Source organism: Boleophthalmus pectinirostris, unplaced genomic scaffold (genome assembly GCF_026225935.1).
Source record: "Boleophthalmus pectinirostris isolate CB_2022bp ecotype Guang Dong unplaced genomic scaffold, ASM2622593v1 HiC_scaffold_10, whole genome shotgun sequence".
NCBI lineage: Eukaryota > Metazoa > Chordata > Actinopteri > Gobiiformes > Gobiidae > Boleophthalmus > Boleophthalmus pectinirostris.
The window spans coordinates 21545695-21566940 of NW_026570971.1; the positions used below are offsets into that span (position 1 = coordinate 21545695).

At 39.0% G+C, this 21246-nt stretch overlaps 2 protein-coding genes across 4 annotated transcripts in view; both read right to left on the reverse strand.

Moving 5' to 3' along the window:
• On the reverse strand, window positions 1–11378 carry crybg1a (crystallin beta-gamma domain containing 1a). Its single transcript, XM_020919445.2, has 19 exons — window positions 9098–11378; window positions 8456–8494; window positions 8255–8373; window positions 7975–8149; window positions 7076–7215; window positions 6252–6378; window positions 4640–4675; window positions 3958–4106; window positions 3549–3675; window positions 3326–3471; window positions 2964–3090; window positions 2848–2877; window positions 2408–2517; window positions 2179–2311; window positions 1971–2110; window positions 1735–1858; window positions 1499–1657; window positions 743–905; window positions 1–420 (listed from the first exon to the last, which is right to left on the reverse strand). The coding sequence occupies exons 1-19, from the start codon at window positions 10616–10618 to the stop codon at window positions 332–334; spliced, it is 3654 nt and encodes a 1217-aa protein (XP_020775104.2). The 5' UTR covers window positions 10619–11378; the 3' UTR covers window positions 1–331.
• LOC129409854 (putative leucine-rich repeat-containing protein DDB_G0290503) overlaps window positions 11377–21246 on the reverse strand; it is a 23765-nt gene continuing 13895 nt past the window's right edge. Inside the window, exons 2-5 of one of the 3 annotated variants that reach the window (XM_055156675.1) lie at window positions 18961–19102; window positions 15669–17002; window positions 13686–14623; window positions 11377–13535 (exon numbers count right to left, since the gene is read on the reverse strand). In XM_055156675.1, coding sequence (XP_055012650.1) covers window positions 11377–13535; window positions 13686–14623; window positions 15669–17002; window positions 18961–19102 — 4573 coding nt within the window. Of the gene's footprint in view, window positions 13536–13685; window positions 14624–15668; window positions 17003–17510; window positions 17617–18170; window positions 18417–18960; window positions 19103–21246 lie in introns of those variants that run through there. The other 2 variants (XM_055156694.1, XM_055156684.1) reach the window with 2 other exon arrangements.

A 21246-nucleotide genomic window follows, 5' to 3' on the forward strand; every position in this document is an offset into this window, starting at 1 on the left:
CCATTTTAAAAAAAATTTAATTACAAAATGCTTGCTTTCCATTATATTCTATATACAATCTTGTGTTATAAAGTATGTATCAAAGTGTAAAAACCTATAGAAATAACAACATTTTACAAAAGGCAACATGTAAACCACATTTACATTTTGAATAAAGGCAGGACTTCATGTTTGGAAGACCTGACATGTACCACAAGTACCACAAGGGGGAGCTAAATGCAGCAATGATACAGGGCAGAGTCTCATTACACTGTGAACCATCAAGGTATATTGTTTCAAATGACATAAACAGGTCTTTGGGGTGCTCTTTGACATGCTTATGCAGTGAAACTTAGATGATCTCTAAAATCCATCGCTGGTTCAACTTTCTTTTATCAAATTGATTGAGAATGACCTGGTTCTTGTCAAACTGGTGTCCACCTGAAAGACAGTGCCAAAGGTATATTAATTATAATATAATATAATGATGTAGGATGCCTTCACACTTGTTCTGGTTTAGGCCCTAATGTAGATTTAGTTTGGTCCTGTTGTAGTCCTAGTTTAGTCCTGGCCTAGTCTTGGTTTAGTTCCAGGATTAGCCCAAGTTCAGTTCTAATTTTGATGTGGTGAAGGCAATACTTGTTGCATTTCTTATTTCCCACAAAAGATAGAGCTGTTGGATTAAACTACAACAGCTTGTTTATTATTTGACCTACATACAAAATGCAACAGGAATAAAAACCATGGCAAAATGATGACTGACCTTTGACCTCCAGGACCAGATCACGTTGCAGATGGCAGCGCACTAACCCGTCGGGGGTGAAGTTCCATAGTTGGTTTTCTTTTCCTTTGTTGGGAGAGACACACAGGCGGCTTCCTGCCATCAGCATGCCGCCCGTGGTCTCCAGGAAACAGTCTTCTAGCAGCTACAGGCAACACATCAATGTCATTTATGTTATATTTTTCATATGAAGGGTTGACCTATTTATATTGGCTCCCAAAATACTCAGCAAACAGATATACCAAATTCAACAAGCATTACATTTTATTAAGAAGGCATGAAATAATGTGTGTGTGTGTTTTTTTTTAAACATTGCTCTGCAGTGAGTAACCTGTGAACCTTTAACTACTATTTTTAAATTACACTAACTTTTTCTTACAACTGAACCCTTAACATAATGAACTCGCTTGTTAAATCTCTGGAGTACACTTTGGCGTAATGTTATTTCCTTTTCCATTGTCCTTACTGTCACACCCTTGTTTTCACGTATTTAGCACATTGAATATATTACTAAGAGGTCTAAATTAGACATCTTGAACAATTTTTTTTTAAATTTCTATGACTACTGGGCTATGACATCTTTATTAGCCATAAACCATTATTTTCTTTTATAAGACAGTATATTGTAGGATATTTAGGTAACCAATGTATCCACTGCTATAGTAGAGGTCATTGAGAGAAATATGTAGAGAATCTCTGGTTTAGCAGATTTAATTTTTATAGAACAAAACAGAGTACCTTGCAGGAGACTTGCCCGTCCTGATAGAGCCACACCTGCTCCATGCTTCCGGTCTCCTGTATAGCTTGAACCCTCATCAGTTTTATGTCATCCAGAGTTCCAGTCAAAGAGAGCACGTGTCCATTCTCTCTACTGCGCAGACGGAAATACTGCTCTTTCTGTTGAAACAAAAAAAAAGAAAAAGTTACTTACTGGCATTTTATAATAGGTGTAGTTAAATTTGTATTTTAATTACTTGAATTAATGGTCTCAAAGATCCTATCTGTTCCCATCCACTCAACTGACACCAGTCGTCCACTTGACCAGGCATCAGAAGTAACTGTCGACCGCGGTAGTTGCTGCTTTCATAGATGACCCACCTGTGGAAAAGTAAATATTCATAACATAGATATTCATATTCCCACTGAGAGAAGGAAGTAATATTTTAAATAATGTAAGACCACCAGTGAAATTCTGCTTAAAGACACGTACATTCCACCCTCCACCACCAGGGAGCGCACACATCCATCGTGTCCTGTCTTGTTCAAATTCACAATCCCATTCGTCAACACTATCCTGCGGCCTCTACAGCCTGCCTTACTGAATAACATTATGGATGGCAGAGAAAACTCCTAAAAAGAAAACACGAGGTTAAATCAATGAATCAGTTCTAAACATGTATATATATTTTGGTACTTACATGTCCAATTGTCTGTAAAGAGCGGATTATAGTGTCTTCAGATTGCAATCCCATAGCCTCTGTGTTGGGGTACAGTCCCTCCTCTAACACATGCATTCTTTCTTTGAACTGTGCCCCTTCATACATCACCCAGCTGGAACACAGAGCCACATGGGTTAAACATTCCCTTTTAAATGTCCGAGCAGCACATAACGTATTGTGTAATGATTTTCCTGTGTTTGGAGCCTACCTGCCAGACAGCACTTTACAGGACCTGGGCACAAAGTCATCCAGAGTGTCCACACTATTATCAAGAAGCACAAGCTGTCCCTGAAAGTCTGGCTCAGAAAACAACTGAACCTGAAACAAACGGAAAAATATGATGATATCTTTATCATGATACATCTGTAAATAAAGTAATGGATAACACTCAATAACTACACCTTAATTATCCTTAATAAAGAATAAATAAGGAATTAATTCACAGAGAACAAATAGTTTATTAACAGTGATTCAGGGTTAGTAACTTACTTACTTAACTACTTAAAGGAACTAGTCATTAGTTGTTAATATGCCTGAATAATTCTAACCCCAATTCCAGTTCTAAGTCTTTGTTCATGCTTTATTAAGACTAATTCAAGTGCAGTTATTATAAAGTGTTACCAAGTAATGTGGTTACAGTATTTGTACCTTAAACTTTGATCGGTTGTTCATTGAATCCTGAGGGTCAGACAAGACAAAAATAATAAAATAATTAAATTAAAGGCCCATTTAAAATGACATTCAAACCTCAACTTTGTCCTTACATAGAACACAGGTTGTATGGACGATATTTTGAAGTTTGGTGCTCCCCAGTCTTCTGGAGTTGCGTAAAGACCTTTCTCAAGAACATAAAGCTCTCCACAAAACCCTGGGTTCTCAAAAGCCACCCAACTGCCACAGACACATGAAAAATATACAGTAAAGTAATTACAGTGAGACTGAGCAAAGACCTCCCTGACAAGTTTGATAAATGAGCTATATGAGCTATATGTTAATGCTATGGGCTATTCTGCAACAGTACAAATGTATGTAGCTGTGTTTGTGTAGAGGGGTGTATGCTTGTGTGTATTTAGTGACACAATACTCAGTTATTTCTGTACACATGTGTTTGTTATATAAAACCTACACTCCACTTTGGACATTGATAGACTGAGTTTTTGTGCTGTGTCCGACTGGTTCAAAGTCAAAGATGGGGCCCATCAGGTCCATGTTGAGGCTCAACTCTTTGAACATCTTGTCGCCAAACAATTTTATATGGGGTGAGGTGAAATCCTGCAAGACAGAGTCAAATCAAAATTCAATGTTATGAAGAGATTAACAAAGAACATCTGCCCTAATTTTGTACTTACAGTGTAAACAGGTCGAAGTGACAGGAGCCCATCCTCAGCCCCTCCCCAGTCCTTGCAGTGAGCGTACTCCCCCTCCTCCAAAATGTACTGCTGACCCTCGAAATCTGCCTCCTGATAGCCCACCCAGCTGCAGAAAACAGTAAACAAGAATCAATATCCTATAATGTTTTGCAACTTAATATTTTAGAGCCATGACCATGAGTTTTTAAACTGACAGTCAATAAAGCAGTGGGATGGTTTATTTTTTCATACATGTCTAAAATTATCTAAATGTTTTAAATTTGTATAGGTTATTTCCATTACATTTTTATTTACCCTCTGTTCTGTCTTTCCTTAACAATATGAGCATTTTAATACATAAGTTAATTATAAAACAAAAATAAATGATTGATGTTGAAATCACACTCACAGTCCACCGATGATCTTAAGAGAGCCCACCGAAGACAGTACTTTCTTGTTGTCTGTGTGTTCTTCTGTTTGTATCTCATTGAAACTGATCACCTCATGGTCTACCTCTATGTACTCTCCTTCAAAGTTGGGTTTCTCAAACACAAGAGCCTGGAGAGAGAGGAGAGGGTTAAACTTGGTCGTCAGCTGGAACTCTTATCTCAACGAGTGCTTTATGACTTCTGAGCCCTTCCCTGTCCTATGCTGAAATGCCATTCATTCCGTGGCCCATATTACAAAATCTTTGTGAGTTTGAATTGCAATAAAAAGTTATGATTTATAATATTTACTGAACAAACTTACCATTAACATAGATATATTAAATACATAACATAATTTCTTTACTAGAACAATATAGATGATAGATGCTTCATTGTTTGCTATATTTTCGTGTATGGTCTTGTTAATTGTACTAGACAAATGGCGTGCAATAACAAGTTTCAGTGTTTCTTAACCTGAGATTAGAGCCCAGTACATTATTCAGAACTGAACAATGTGTCTGACTTTGTGGCTCTTTGTAGAATCCTATGTGCCAGTCCTAAATGTTTTTCTATATCATAAAAACATCTTTAAGCTCCCTGTGGTTACCCATAACAATAACGGTAATGTACGGTGCATTTAAGTGAAGTGCTTTCAAAACACACCTTAACTTCATTGGGATGATCCACCCTTATGCCTCCCTGTAAGAAAAAAAAAACAAAAATTTTTTACTACACATACAATACACAGACCTTGACTCAAACTCTACATTCTAGTTTAATGGTAAGTGCTATTATAAGTCTGATAAATGTTTTACAATCTCCTGAATCTCATTGATTAAGCAAATTATTATATTAGCACTATTAATATTTCAGTTAAGACTTCCTGTCTTCCTGAAAATGTGACTGATGCCTTTGACAAAGTTCAAATCCAGGTTCAAACTGACGTTATGTTTAGTTTTGCATAATACTATTTTAAAGGTTGTATGGAGGATTTTTGTTTTGTTTCAAATTGTCAATGATAGCATTATAGAGGTGCAGTAACCTTGTAATTATGATGACCAAAAAAAAAAGAATAAAAATTCATCAACTCTGGACGTGGTGGGGCCAGCTAAACATTTGCCAATAGATAACGACACTGCCTCGTTATCTGTTAGCTGACAGGCTGTCAATCAATCTCCCTACGTTTCTAGCGTAACTGACTTGCCTGCGCGCTGCCATTACGTGGTTTACGTACGCCTGTCAGTCACAGCCAGTCGCACAGACGCAAGACGCACAGACGCTGTTTACTCCACCAACGCAACAGTTCTTAGCGGCTTTTTTTGACCTATATCTTCCTCGCAGTTAGCACAAAATTTGTTGCAATGGCAGACAAGAATCCAGGAGCAGTTAGCCGCAAAAGAAAGTCAGTTTTTGAGATTGCTGAAAGAAGAAGACAAGGGGAAAAGCAGCGAAGCCAAACTAGGGTGATTCTTGAAGATTCATTCCAGCGATGGCGCGACTGAAGCAGACGCAGGGTCTAAAGACTGACGCATTGGTCGCCAAATTACTCCTGGACAGGTCACTTCTGCTTATTATGAAAACGTACTTTATTTCCAAGAGCTAGTCAAACGTTTTTCAGGACACGAAAGCGATATCCTATGTCTGAAAACGTAATTTTCAAGGCAAAGAAAGAGTCCGCTTGCTGCTGCGTGTTGTAGCTAGTTCATTCGCACTCAATCTCCGCGCACTCTTCTCTGCACCCCTTTCCTGCTCCTGTCCCCGCTGCCCGTTCCGTTCTTCCCCCTGCTCCTCACTTCTCCGGGCACGGAATCTCCGCGTACCGCTCCCCTCTCCTCTCTCCTCTCCCTGCTCCGCTCTTCTCCCTGCTCCTCACTTCTTGTCCGTGCACGAAATGTCCGCGCACCCGCTCCCCCCGCTCCTCACTTCTCCGCCTTGCCTAACCAACACTGTAGTTAGTTGTTTACAAGTCATGTGCAGCGCACCGACTGTAAACAAACCTGTTTCTGGCGTAAGGAGGAGGCGTTTCTACGTAGGGAGCTGTGGGGGAGGGGGGGTGGTTTCACGCATGCGCAACATTTGAAAAAGGACAAACAATCGCTGGATTTCTCGTTCCTTGGAAAATCCTCTATACAACCTTTAAGTATTTTATCTGCTATAATGTTGGTGCTGTTAAAATATTTTGAAAAGTATAGCTCTCTTCGTGAACAGCCTTTTCATTTCATATCTTATTCAACATCTGCTTAGTGCTGTAGTGTGCGGATATAATCATCTGTACCATTCTCAGAGGGCGCAGAGATCCAATGAAAGGCTGTGGAAACCCCCAGCTCTCAGGACAAGGGTACTCTCCAGCCTCCAAGACCCCAACAAAACCTCCATACCCTGGATCACTGTAGACCAGCCACCTAAGAAGACAAAAGAGACAATTAAGCTTTTTTGAGACAGAATTATGGCATTAACTTTACTGTTTCCTTTGAGACAACATGCCATTTTCATCTTCTTGCCAAAAAGTACTGCAGCTGATAGTATGCATGCCTTTATGAACAGAAAACAGATGCTGAACTGTGACCCAGGGGCTTTAAAATATTTTTCTTGGCCGATATTTCTAAAAAAGATTAGTAACTTTCTCAGACTTATGGAATTTATTTCATGATTTGAACAGAGTTAACTGCAGTAGCATACTAATCAGATGTGAGGCACAAATAGGCCTGTCATTATTACTATACTGACTTATCGTTCAGTATGAAAGTTAGAACAATATATTTTTGGAATCAGTATTTATCATGGATACCTTTTCTTTGCACTACTAGGAAACTGGTGGTTATTTTTTGGCTATTTAATATGTATATGATCTGAGTCATAAAAGCTGAATTAATAACTTCTATGACTCATTACATATGCAAGCTAAGTACTAAAGAATACAAATACAAAACATATTGTAGATGTAGAAATAGTTTTTGTGGTATAAATCTCTTCTTGGGACAGTGGCATAAATTTGTTTAAATATTGCTCAAATTTTAATTTTTTTTATCATGACAGGCTTATGACCAGAACACACTGTATCACATAAGTTAGTAAAGACATAAATAAGACTGAACGTACACTCCAGAATGGACCTTTATGGAGCCAGTGCTTTGTGGTATTCCATATGAGCCGATCTCTACAGCCTCATCATCGTAGGACATCATTATTCCCATACCATTCACCTCTGAGAACAAGTCGATTCTGGGCACAGTGTAATCCTAAAACACAAAACCACATCATGTTCAAATTAAAAGTGTGGGGGGGGCTTGTGTCCAGGAAATGTTATTGCATCTCCTGGTATGTTCCGCAGTATGGCATTAAACTGACCTATCTAGCATTTACTCAAGGCAAGGCAAGGAGCACAATTCATACACAAAGTAATTCAAAGTGCTTTACAGAATAAGAAATACATTAAAATCATAATAAAAACAAATCAAAACATAAATAATCATGAAGATTAAAATTAAAAAAGAGAGACATAAATTGGAGAGAAGAGTGCGGAATGAAAACCTTTCAGTTATATGCACAGTTAAACAGAAATGTTTTGAGCCTGGATTTAAACAGCGTCACAGAAGAGTCTGTCTCACATGTTCAGGAAGACTGTTCCAGGTTTTAGCTGCATGAACCTGAAACGCTGACTCCCCTTGTTTAGTCCTGACTCTGGGCACCAGCAGGAGGCCGGTCCCTGAGCTCCTCAGAGTGCGAAATGGTTCATATGACACTAACATGTCACAGATGTACTTTGGTGCTCAGCCATGGAGAGACTTGTACACAAGCAGAGCTGCTTTAAAGTCTATTCAATTACGTTTTATTGCTCTAAAATACCTCGAAAAAAATCTCCATGAATGTAGAAAAGCTTAATAGCATACAATGGGACATTGTAGGCACAGCTGTAACATCTCCATAGAGACAAACTACACCACTCAAAAATTACATAATAAAACAATATGCCAAAATCATGTGACAAGCACACTTACCATAACTGCCAGTTTAATAGACCCTATGACCATGGGCACTGTGGGCACGGGCTGATCTAAGTTTTCCGATGAAACTGAAGGTTCTTCTGCCCACACGTTCACAATCTGCTCTGTGGTGCCTTCATCCAGGGCAATGGTCCGACCCTGGAACCCAGGCTTCTCATACAGCAGCCAGCTATAAAAACAAATGTGTATACATTTTACAGACAATATACAGACAATAAGTGCATGTTAGCATTATAAACTAGTTAATAACAAAGAATAACAACAGTATTTGTACCATCCTCTGATGACTCTGACAGATATGACAGGTGATAGCTTCAGTGAAGTAGCATCTTCAACGTTGCGGTACAATTCAAAGGCTTCACCTGCAAACTCAGCTTGTTCGTGTATGACAAGCTGGAACAAAGACAAATTTAAGAAGAAATAATTTAATAAAATGACAACAGAACACACACATAAATGCACAAGTGAGACATACCTTCCCTGGTCTTCTGTGAACCCCTCTAATAACTGGAACCTGTAAAAAAAAAAAAAAAAAAATGCATGCATACACATACGTTTTTAAAAGGAGGTTTAACACAGTTTAAATGGAGCTTTAACATGGTGTCATAACACACAAATGTGTACTTTAAATAGCTTCACGTTTTTGAATTTATGTAAATTACGTCTCCATATTTTCAGGACTGTGCAGAGAGAGGCTGGCAGAATAGAGAGGCAAAATACAAAAAAAGTTTATAGTCACATGTTAATAGGAGAAGTATCAATTTGTTTGTTGCATATACATTTATGACTTTACTTGTGTGTACAGGTATGGCACTTACTGTTTTTTTGCCTATGTAAAAAGAAAAAAGGCAAAATCGTTTCAGGCATTTGAATGAATGGCACTGAGTTTTGGCCCCCTCTGCATGTGCCTGACACTTTTCATTTCACAACCAAAATGTTCAGAGCAGGGCACAGTTCTGGCCTGTCACTACTTGAAGATGATTCATTTCCTTGTTATTAAACAGGAAATGAAAGTGAGGTTTCCGTGGATGCATGCAAACAGAACTTAGAAAAGAGACTGAGGCTGTGAATACTGTCTCTAGCCACCATTATGTGAGTGAATATGTCTGATTCTTACCTTTCTCTTAGCTCTGGCCTTCGGAGTGGTTCTGGTTAGAGAAGACTGCCGGGTGAACTTTGGAGTTGGCGTTGGAGTTGTTGGGCTCGTCAGGGCTGTGTCTACCTCAGTTTTATCAGTTGTATTTGTGCCAAGATCCATTTTTGGTTTATTAGGTTGCTCCAAACTCTTAAGGTTCTCTGTCTCTCCCTTTGTCTTCCTGAGATACTTTTCTAAATGGTCAGGAAGTTTGATTTCGCTGAATACGGGGAATTGTGGAGCAGAGGAGGGACTAAATGGTGACTCACTGTTGCCAGTGCTCTCGCTTAAAGGGGAGAAAGGTGAGGTCTGATCTGGAGTCCTCACGCCCTCCTTATCAGCTCTGATGTCAGACAGAGGAGAGGAGACCTGTTTCTCTCCTATGGGCACATCCTGTTGTTGAACTGTGGATTGAGATACGCTCAGGGTAGGGGATAGTTCCTCTTTTTGGTTCCTGTTGGACCTGGATGACAGAAGACTGGAGAGAATGGATATCCGGCCCAGGCGAGAGTGGCGCTTCCCAGTCCCATTATTTACTCCCTCTTCAAGTCCACCTTCATTCAAAATCCCCTCTTCAGCTGTACCTTTGCCATTCACCTCAATAGGTGCCTTGTCTTTTTCTGCTATTTTATTCTGTGATCCATTTTCCTGAGTTTTTTCCTCTTTTGCTGCAGCGCGTTTGATTGCCATAGCTGGAGACAAATCCTTGAAGAAATCATTTTTTCCTAATCCAAAGTGGAATTGTTCTGGATCAAATGTTTTCTCAAAGTTATCCTCCTTGATTGCTGGCAATGCAAAGGGAGGAGACAGGTTCTTCTTGCCCATATGTTTTTTCGGGGGGAGTGAGAAAGGGATGCCACCTTCTTTTATGCTTTTAATAAAATCTTCCACATCGTCTGAGTCCAGTAACTCGTCCTCACTGGCTGAAGCATCCAGTCTGCGCTTGTGCTCTTTCTTTCGCCACTGTTTTTGACCACTTTCAACATCTAACCAGCAGGACGGGGAATCCTTCATCAACGATGCTTTCCCAGTGTCATCACCTTTTAATGATTCTGTCCAACAGTTCATAGATTTGTCTCCTAATATCTCTGGTTTCACAATTTCAGTTGTTTTGATGATTTCTCTGGTGTTCTTGTCATTTTTATGCATCTTTATGATAATCTTTTCAACTATAACATCGTCCTCTTCTTTGTTATCATTGTCAAAAAGTGAAGACACAGATTCTTTGAGTGACTGACCATCACTGATAACAAGTGCACTTTGTTTCTTGGGAGAAATGTCATTAATTTTTTCAGTCGGGGAAATTGATTCAATTCTCACTTCTGGCTCTGTTTTTAGTCCTGGTGCTTCAGTGCCATCAGGAGCTCTATCTGATGTGTGTTTTTCAATTTTACTTTCATTTTCTTTAAGTTTTTCTGGAGTCTCTAGTTCTTTAATTTCCTGTAGAGGTACAGTTATTTTTTCTTCTATTTTCTGTTTTTCACTCTGAGAACTAATGTCCATTTTGGATTCTATTAATTTAGTTTCATCCTGCAGATTAGATAGTTGGCTGTCATCTTTAATACTTAAAACTTGTGAAACTGCTTTATCAACAGTTGCCACTGAATTGCTGTCTTCAATTTTCAGTGTCTTACTAGACTTTTGATCCTGCTTGCAAATTTCACTATCAGACTGTACAGAATCCACTGGTTGTTTTGCTGATTCACTTGTATCTTTATTTATTGTTGTGCTCAGTTTGTCTGCTGTAGGTGTAAGATTTTCAGTCACTGATTTCAAGTTATGGTTTTGATTCTCATTGTCAGAAGGCTCGGACGCTGGTTCTTTGACTTCCTGACCACCACTGATATCAGGTGCGCTCTGAGACTCCAGTGGAATAATTTCATTTTGTGTTATATCTGATGACGTGGTGATGGATGATGTTGATATCTCATTTAATTTGTCAGTCTTGTTTTCAGTTATTTCCTTCTCTGCTGGACTAGACTCTTGTTTTTGCTTGCTACCTTCAGAGTCTCTTGGTTGTTTTGTTATTTCACTTACACCTTCCTTACTTATTGTTGTGCTCACTTTGTCTGCTAAAGGTGTAAGATCTTCAGTCACTAATTTCAAGCTGTGGTTTTGGTTCTCATTGTCACAAAGTTGGGACACTGGTTCTTTGGATTCCTGACCATCACTGACAACAGGAGCGGTCTGAGACTCCAGTTTGATACTCTCACTTTGTTTTATAGGAGATACCTCATTTATTTTATCAGTTTTGGCTTCAGTTAAATTTCTGTCTTTGCTGGACTGGACTTTTGTTCCTTTTTGCTAACTTCACTATTATAATGCACAAAATCCCTTGGTTGTTTTGTTAAGTCACTTTCATCTTCCTTATTCATTGTTATGTCCAGTGTGTTTACTATTGACGTAATATCTTCAGTCACCGATTTCAAGTCACGCTCTTGGTTCTCATTGTCACAAAGCTTGGGCGCTGGCTCTTTGGGTTTCTCACCATCTTTGACAACAGTTGCATTCTGAGACTCTAATTTGATATTTTCATTTTGTTTCACAGGAGAAATCCCATTTACTTGGTCAGTTTGGGCTTCAGTTTTAATTTCTGTCTTTGAAGATTCTACTGACAGCTTACTAACTTCACTAACAGAAAATACAGAGTCCCTTGGTTGTTTTGCTAATTCACTTTCATCTTCCTTATTCATTGTTGTGCTCAATGTGTCAGCTACTGGCGTATTGTCTTCAGTCACTGGTTTCACTTCACAGTCCAATGATTCAATACTGGAATTTGTAACTGCAGTTTTGCCACTCATTTCTAATTCTAATTCAGACACTATTTCAGATTTTTCCTGAACAATTGCTGGCTTTTGATCTGATTGGATGCTAACCTGAGCCTTACTATCATTATCTGTTGTAGTTTCTTTCACGCTATTTACTGACAAATCATTTTTTGCATTTTCCTTTGTTTCACTTTCAGCCGTGACTGCTTTAGATTCTTGAGACAGTCCTCCAACGATTACTGTTTCAGTGTTTTCTTGCTTGGCCGTGTCACCTTTTATCAAAATTTTATCAGCATTCAAATCCACATTTTCTAACTTGTCATTTACAGTAACTGAAATCTGAGCTGGTGTATCGCTTACTTCTTCTGTACTTAATTCAGTTTTGCTACCAGGGCCTTCATTCTTCTCCTCCGACGATGAATCTTTAATATGCACATTCATTTGTTTGTCGTTTTTAGTTTCATTTTCTTTCAAACTGGCCTCAGCTTTTGGTATAATTTCACTGATTACCTTTTCTTCCTCCTCCAGTTCCAATCTTTTGTCTACTTGAACATTCAAATCCTCTGTTGGAACTTTGGACAAATCTGGTGATAAATTTGATATTTGATCTTGCAATGGGGTGGATTGCTCTACTTCTTCCAAAACTGTTATGACTTTGGGCTCTTCTTTGCTACAAATTTCTGAACGCTCAATTTCGTTTGTTAAACGGCTGTCATCTGGCTGTGATTCACTCTTTTTTGTAACATCCTCGGACAAAAAAATGGGCTCTTTGTTTAGTACATCACTTGGAGTCTCGCTGACAGTCACACTTTGAATGTCTGAAATACCAGTGGGTTTCAAGCCAGTGTCCTCACAACTTTTTTCTAGTAAATCATTTTTCACAGAATCAGATGACAGTGGTTGCTCTGGTGCCAATGCTGGGTCTTTTAAACGTTGTTCCACGATAAGATTACTAGCTATAAAATCTTTTTCCACCTCACTTGTTGCTGAATTTGACAATACAACTTCCTGATCTGGTTTGATATCACTATTGGTCACGTCAGGCATAACAGGTTTGGTGCTAGTATCTATTTCATCCTTGTGGCTATTTACTTTAGCTTGTGTTTCCATGTCCAAAGAGTCTAGATTTTCCTGAATTTGCTTTGGTCTTAAATCATCTATTACTGAGGCATTTTCTCGTGAATGTAATTTACCCTCAGGGGCAGAGCCACTCCCATCTATAAAGGCATTTCTGCTGCTGTTTTCTATTGACAAAATCTCTTCATTTGCAGACTGTGTTGTGCTATCTTCCTTTACCTTAAGTTCATTTGCAGTGGACTGGGTGTTGTCAACATTTGGAGTGATTGTCTTAGTTAATAAATTGCTGTTATTGTCCTTTTCCACATCAGCTATTAAAACATCTTCTTTGACAGGAGAGTCTTTCTGTTTGGATGTAGGTGATAAAGGCGTCGTTGGGGAAGTTCTTTTTAACTTAGTTTTGGAAGTTTTCTGGCCGAGCGTTGGGAGTTTACTGACTGGCGATGGGGGGTCCACTGGTTCCTTCTTTCTGTATTTCAAATCACTAACCCTGGAGGAGGATGTTTGCTTGGGAGGAGAGCCAGCTGTCTCATCTTCATGTATTCTTTTGTATAAGCGTCTGGGTGATGTGGGTCCTGTTGGGAACAAAAAAAAACAAAACATTATAGCAGTGTCAGCAGTGAATGCAAGTGCGTTACATGTCAACAAAAGGAAAAGAAACCAAGCTTTTGTTGGTAATTTACTATATGATACTATAAGTGGGAGCATGTTCAAACATAGCCCACCTCTGTCAGGACTTTCAGTAGGCTGTGTCTCAGTTGGTGATAGTGATTCTTGAATTTCCTCACTCCTCTTTCTGACTGGAGAGGTAACAGGCAGCCGGCTTCTGGACTTGTTTTCTATCAAGTTGATGACATGTTTTACACTGTTGTCTTTGCTTTCCAAACCATTTACAATATTCACATTGGTACTGCCTTCATTTGACTTTTCACTGATAGTTTTCGTAGTGGTCCTGTATGGAGATTTGGAAGGAGAAATCTCTCCTCTTCTTCTGACTTCCTCTACAGAAGACCTTCTTTCTGGTTTGGTGTTGACTGGAGATTTTACAGGTTCTTTGGTCCTGACTGGTCTACGAACTCTGGAACCAGCTGCCTCAGATGCTAAAGTTTTATCAGGAGTGACTGGTGATGTTGAGCTTTTAGGAATCCTAGTTCTAGAAGATGAACTTTGTGAACTTTGATCCTTAAGTGTTGGTAACATTGAAACAGTTCTATCATTGCTGCTATCTCTCTGATTTGTTGTTAGGTCTTTCTTGGCTCCATCTGTGGATACTTTTGCCTTTACCATCATAGTTCTGGTCTTGCCTCCTGTTGCAGAGGTTGGGCTCTGTAACCCTGAAGTCCTAACTGGTCTAGTGGAGGTCTTTTTCGTCTCCTGGCCCGTCATCTGAGACTTAGCTCGCTGCATTTCCACAAAGACAGAGGGGTCGTTGAAATCGGACGTTTCAGAGTCAGTCTTCTCAATAACTAATGGCTCCTCAGCTTTGATTGGCTCCTCTGCTTTAACTGGCTCCTCTGCTTTGACTGGCTCCTCTGCTTTGACTGGCTCCTTTGCTTTGATTGGCTCCTCTGCTTTAAAATCCAACTTTGAAATATTGTCAGCTGCCTGCGACTCTGGTTTGGACTCTTCAGGAACATCCTCTTTAACAGGAATAGTTGGTGGTCTACAGGGACAGAAATATGAAATTAGATAATAAAATAATAACTCAAATAGGGTTGAAAATAAGGACTGTTTTAGTATTTCTATTGTAAACTGTCAATTTTTTTTTTTTTTTTACAAATAAAAGTTGAAATATTGTGACTGAAGGGTTCTAGGCAGAGAATATTTACTAATAGTAAGAATCTTAAATTGTTATTCACTTTTGACAATTTGTTTTAACATTGCTGCTGTCTTTATTATATATATAAAAAAGTATTTGGGCATGTGTATTAGAGTCTGCATAGACCAGATAATGATTAACATTGTCACAGTATGTTAATGATCATTTTAATAGACAACTACTCATGATTCATTTGATTAATCATTGCAGCCCTCAAACATACACATCATATAAAATGGTAAACAATAATAAAATATAAACATAAAACAGTAATCCAGTGTAACTCTAAAATCTAACTATATGAGAGTTATTAACAATGTAATTAAAACAGTTTTCAAGTTAAATAAAAGATAAAATGGCAATATAACATGCCCCCATTCTTCAGACACTTTTAGAACTGACCTAGTACAACAGTAACATTCACATGACACAGTACAATTTATTATGTGAGGCCACACCTTTTTTCTATATGTGTGAACGTAACCATGCAAACCCAAGTCAAACAGTGCAACAACTCTCAGTGGTTGCCCATCAACTTTTGTAATCACTGACTTATTCCAACTGTGGCAATACACCATTAGTTCACACACAAGACTGACCTTCATATTCACTAGTAAGACCATATTAAGATAATATAAAAAAATATTTAAAAAGTTAATCTGCTTCCATCACATTGGTGTGTGTGTCTGACTGAGAGCTGGGTATGAATATTTCAGTGTTTTCTGCAGCTGAGTGTGTATTGTTCTCTGCTGGTACAAAGGAGCATGGGAACTCAGTGCTCAGGTTGCATGCAGCTTTGCTCCCCCACGCTCTCTGTGCTTACTTTTCCATCAGGATCAAAAGAAGTTTTCAACAATAGCCACAGCAAAGTAAAACAAATTGTACTTACAATTTAGCCTTGCATCTGTCCTCAGCCTTTGAACTTATGCTGTGCTCCTCTTCAGTAGTTTTGTTCTCGTCTGAGCTGCCCTCGGGGCTAATGTTCACCTTGTGGGCAAAAATGCGATGCTTTGATGGCAGGCTCACAGTCTTACGTGTGACACGGACCTCTCCTGGAGATGTGTCTGTAATAGACCTTGGTTTTGAGTTAGTGCCAGCGCTGGTGCTCCCTGGCTGTGCAGAGACTGTGTGAGGCTCCTGGGTGGGTGCAAGCTCTGGCAGGCTGCCACCTGATGGTGCGCTCTTTGTGGGGGTGGCTGGTCTGTCAGTGCCGCTCTGCCTAAATGAGTCATCCTCAGGAATGACTGTAACAGGTATAGCTAGCACAAGAGGAGAGTCCTCTCTGAAGCCCTCCTCCGAACCTCGGATTAAACCATCTGTCTCCCCCTCCCTGCTCCAGTCCTCCTCTCCCAGGTGCGTCTCCACCCATATGGCTTTGACAAGCACAGGGGACTCTGCCTTGGCTGCCTCATCCTCCTGGTGTAAAGAGCTCACTGCAGCAGGTTCCTGTATGGCTGTGACAATATGTTTAACAACTTTAGAGGTTTCTATTGGCGCATGTGCCAGGTCCAGCCGTGTGCTGATGAGGTGAGGTGTGGATGACTGACTCCCCAAAGTGATTCCTGACAGACTTGTGCTGTGTCCATGTTCTCCTATCTTCACTGAGCTCTTCTTTGTGGCTAAACTGATGGATGTGAGGTTGGGCGACTTCGGCGGAGACAAAGGGCTTGTAACTGTAAATTGTGTGACTTTTTTTCCAGTTTTTTCTCCTTTTTGTTTCTCTGTGTAGATGTGTTCATCCAGATGTACCTGCAACCTCTTGCTCACCTCCTCCACAACTGAGTCAGCAAAACCTAAAGCAGAGCTGGACCCAGCACTAGACAAAGTAATGTTCTCAAAAGTGGAAGAAGTGACGTTCCCAGAATTCCCCTCTGCTGTGCTAATTTTGCACACGGACACCTCTCGCACACTGCTTTTTCCACTGCTGCTGCTGTCGGCAAAGGGTACTTCTGTGTGACCTGCCAACACAGACACCAGACTGGCTGTGCTGGGAGTGGACGTCTGACTGAGATTATCTCCACATTCTGCCCCTTTCTTTACATCCAGCAGACTGGCTTTGGGAGACTGAGTTGGTGTCTTGAACCCATCCTGATACAGGGGTGATCGTGGAGACTGAGGGGACTCTGCTTCTGTGGAGGATTCTGAAGGGAGTTTGCTTTTCTTCTTCTTGGGAGTAAAAAAACTGCTGATGCGCTCAAACATTTTCCTTTTGTCCTCCGAATTCTGAAAGAAGACAGACAAAACATAAGTTAGGTATGAAGGTCGGACAGTATATGGCACACCCTGTCTACAGATTTACTAAAAGAATGAAAGATAAAAACAGAGACAGTGCTGTTTCTAATTGTCAAAAACACACACAGTTCACGGACAAATCTTATCAAAGTAATACATGTTCAAATAAGAGAAAAGCCTAGCTAATTTTTAAGTTATGACAGACCTCAAATCAATCTGTGTAAATGAAAGGATAATAACTAACTAACCATATAAAACTCGGTACAAGGGTTAACTGAATGAGGAAGAGGTGTCAATATAAAGACACTCATACTGCCAAATTACAAATAAAATGAAAACAGAAGCTCTTACAAAGTAAAAAAGGAAGGAAGAAACTCAGAAAAGCCCCTCATAATGTACACTGAAAACAATGAAAACATTAAGCTGTCGCACGTGTTGCAAAATCACGCTCCAGTGAACACATGTTACGACAAGTCAACATCAAACAACATCAACATACCATATTGCCACATGGAGACCGAAGCAGCTGTAGACACGATTATAATAAATAAATAAATAAATAAATAAATAGAAAATTGAAAATGGGGCAGATTGGCAAAATAGTCCTGTCTTCCTGCACACACCAGTCTGGCCTGCGGAGTCTCTGCTGGTCATTTGCATCAGAGCTCAGAGACACATGGCAAACAGTCCCCGATCCTGTTAAAATGAAAGGGTGTGGATGGAAACCCGCCCTTCCTTGTTTTAAAGGAGAGTAAAACCCATACCAATCTGTTATCTCTAGTGCCCTATGTGTCAGAAAGAAATCTGCCTATATCAGCAATGAATCATAAACCAAGAGCGCATACATTCAGTTTCAATATGGTCTTGCCCAGTTTACACAACATCATTAACTAGCACTCAAATGTACATTTTACTGTTGTGTACGTATGAATGCTGTTCTCAGACATTGGGTAAATTATACACTTACTGAGCAAACATGTTAAATTCAGCAGCTTGGTTTTCAAGTTCCTGTTGACTCTGTAAGTGTAAAGTCACTTCTTTTGTCAACAATGTCATGTACTGACCTTGACTATAATGAGAAGCACTCAAATTGCAGATATGAACTATTGTATAAAACCATTAGCTATAAGTAATAGCAAACTCTATCACCCCCACTCACACAAACATGAGCTGGTCAGACAGGTTCCAGTCATTCAAAAAAAGACCTTACACAGAAATCCCTCAGGTTTAATAATGGTAAAGAGGAGGAGCCCAGAAACATTAGTAACTATAGTCACACATGCCAGGATGTTTACACTACTGTCCCCTACAGGCAAAAACAGGACAAGTAAACGACAGACAGGACTGGCATATGATTGTTGTGAATTCTGTGAAGAAAAAAGGCTCAACACTAAAGTTAAAAAAGATTAACTAAGAAACAAATTATTATGAACTAAAGCTATTATAAATATAGAGATATTTCTATTTAAACAAATTACTTCAATGTTTTCCCAATTGTTACTACAACATGCTAAATAATGCTTTGACATATGTTCTTTCTTGTAATGTGTGTATGCAGGTATTTCAGAGTATATTTTAGCACTCCAATAACATTTTAACTGGTGAAATGCAAAGAATCTTCATCTTCATTGTCAGCAAAACAATAAAAAACTTCTAGTCAAAAATCTTTAATAATCTTGTCATTTGAATATTATTTCCATCAGTTGTTTTGTTCTTGGTAATTATATTGTAATAAGGTAATTTCCCTTGAGGATCAAAGTCTAACGTCTAAATAACCATCATATTCATGAATTGCATTGCATTACATCTCCTGCACTACGCCCACTTATGCACAACATGCACACTCTGTCCTGAAGCATGCACACAGTTAGCAACTAAACTGAACAGCTGCTCCTGCAAACTTTGTCAGGATTTCCAAAAACAGTAGAAACATTATTAAAAACACTAACCTTAAAGAATTTGGAGGGTGACTTTGGGCTTTGCGGTGAGCTCATGTCGAAGCTCATCATGGAAGTATTTTCACACTGAGGGTCCCACTCCAGCTCCGTGCGGTAACTACATTCAGTGGAAATGCTCATCTGGTCATAGCTCCTGGAGGAGAGGGGCAGGAAGTGCAGAGGGGGAAACAGAGGGGGAGCAGAGGGGGATAGCAAAGGGGCACAAAGGATATTAGATCACTGGCTTTTGTTTGACTTGGACAAAACACTTTATTTAACTTAGCATTCATAAATAACAAACAAACAAACAAAACAAAAACAAACAAAAACACAAACAAAATAAATAAAAAACAAAAGCTGAACAAAAGAATGACTTGGTGTTTGGTGTTTGCTTTTATGTCTGCACTTTTACATGGAAATTTACATTTACACCACTGATGGGCAGATATGCATATGGGTATTTTTGTTATGTTATTTGGAATTATTAAAATGTAAAATGTTTTGGCTTACAAAAATAAAATTTTTCATTTATTTAACTTTTTACTTAACTAAGCCTATATGTTTTGTGCATTTATGGTAAAGGTGGACTATGTAATATTTCTGTTTGCCACCTGCTTGTCTCCATATAGATGCTATATGAGGAAATTGTGAAACTTTCTGGAAATTGAAATCTGTGGAGAGGTGACTCTGCTCACAGTAAGACTTCTTGTTTTTCAATGAGTTTTTTAGCAATAAAAAAACTGAAAACACAAAGTAATGAAATAAATTCTAAATATGTTACTGTGTAACATTCCAGGTAAAGCTATAACACCATGGAGACAGGCAAATACCTTGTTTTATTGATGCAAAGCGTATGCCTACACACTACACACTCCATATACCTACACACAACTGTTTGTTGCTAATAGTTTTTCAATGCTCTGACATGCACAGCTTTCGTCGCTCTTGTCCCGCGCCTAAAGCAACCAGTTGAAGGGGCACAGGACGGACCGCATTCAGAGCTCGGTGTCAGATCATGAACACAAAGCAATTAGAGTCACACTGAGGATTGTGTAGCACGTGTGAGGCATGAGGAGACACACACACAAAAGAGGAGCACTTTTAAGAGACAAGTCACACCCAGGCAGAAAGAATAGCATGATACCAACAACTAAGACAAACGGCCCTTCACTGAAATATATATAATATGCACTTTAGAGATTACTCTGCCTAGAATGTTCCACAATATGGCATTAAACCTTGCATTCATTCAATTACACACTATATATATATAATATATATATATATATATATATATATATATATATATTGTGAGTGAGTGAGCCTCTCTGCACATCTGAACTGTAACTTGTCTCAGTGGCTATAGATCAACTGTGCACTGTCAGCTGATCAAGCTCCCTGAAGAGTGTATTTGATCGTCTGAGCGCCCCAAAATCAACACGTGACATGTCAACGTAATGACAACTATTGGCCACAAGAGGGCAGAGCTTGATTTCTCTATAAAGACTGCAAAACGGACAAGCTATACTAGTACACCTACTAGTTTGCATAATATGAACTTCCTCCTGTCTGTCAATTCGTGCAAAGGAAAAGCTTCTAATAACAATCCATTAATAGGTCATAACCACACTATTTAATGCCTCATCATCATTCCTTTAGAAGTAATTTACGCTTGAGGAAATACAGTGCCAGAGAAGCTGAGAATAATTTCTTTATAAAGGTGTATTGTGTAACTTTGCAGGTGCAGGATTCGTCAAATGTTTTTCTCCAAATAAAAGTTAATAGTTTGTCTGGAATGTTTCACAGTATGGCATTAAGCCTTTCTATCTTCGTATAGGCCAAACGTCAGATATATGGCGAGGCAATATCACTTAACAATCAGAATGCCTGTGTTTCTAGTTATTTTTGAGCCATAAAACCACCTGTAACTGAATAAATATAAGGTAGAGCTGTTTAATGTCACACTGTGGAACATTCCAGGCAAAGGAATATTCATAGAAACAAGCAGGTGACGAACGCTCCACCAGAAAAGTTATACAATGCACCTTTACATTTCAATTACAACTAAATACATAACAATAACTAAACATAATTTGACTTTAATGAATTTTTTTATATGCTATTTGTTTTCATAATTAGTAAAACATAATAAAACATTTGTCTTATAGTGTGTGGTTAGGTCTGTGGTTGGGTAACTTCAATACATCTGTTTGAAGGTTTTTACTTAAGATTGTTTTGAAGCAGTTTGGCGGTTAATGAGTATAAATCATAGTGAGTCATTCCATCTCTGTATGTGAG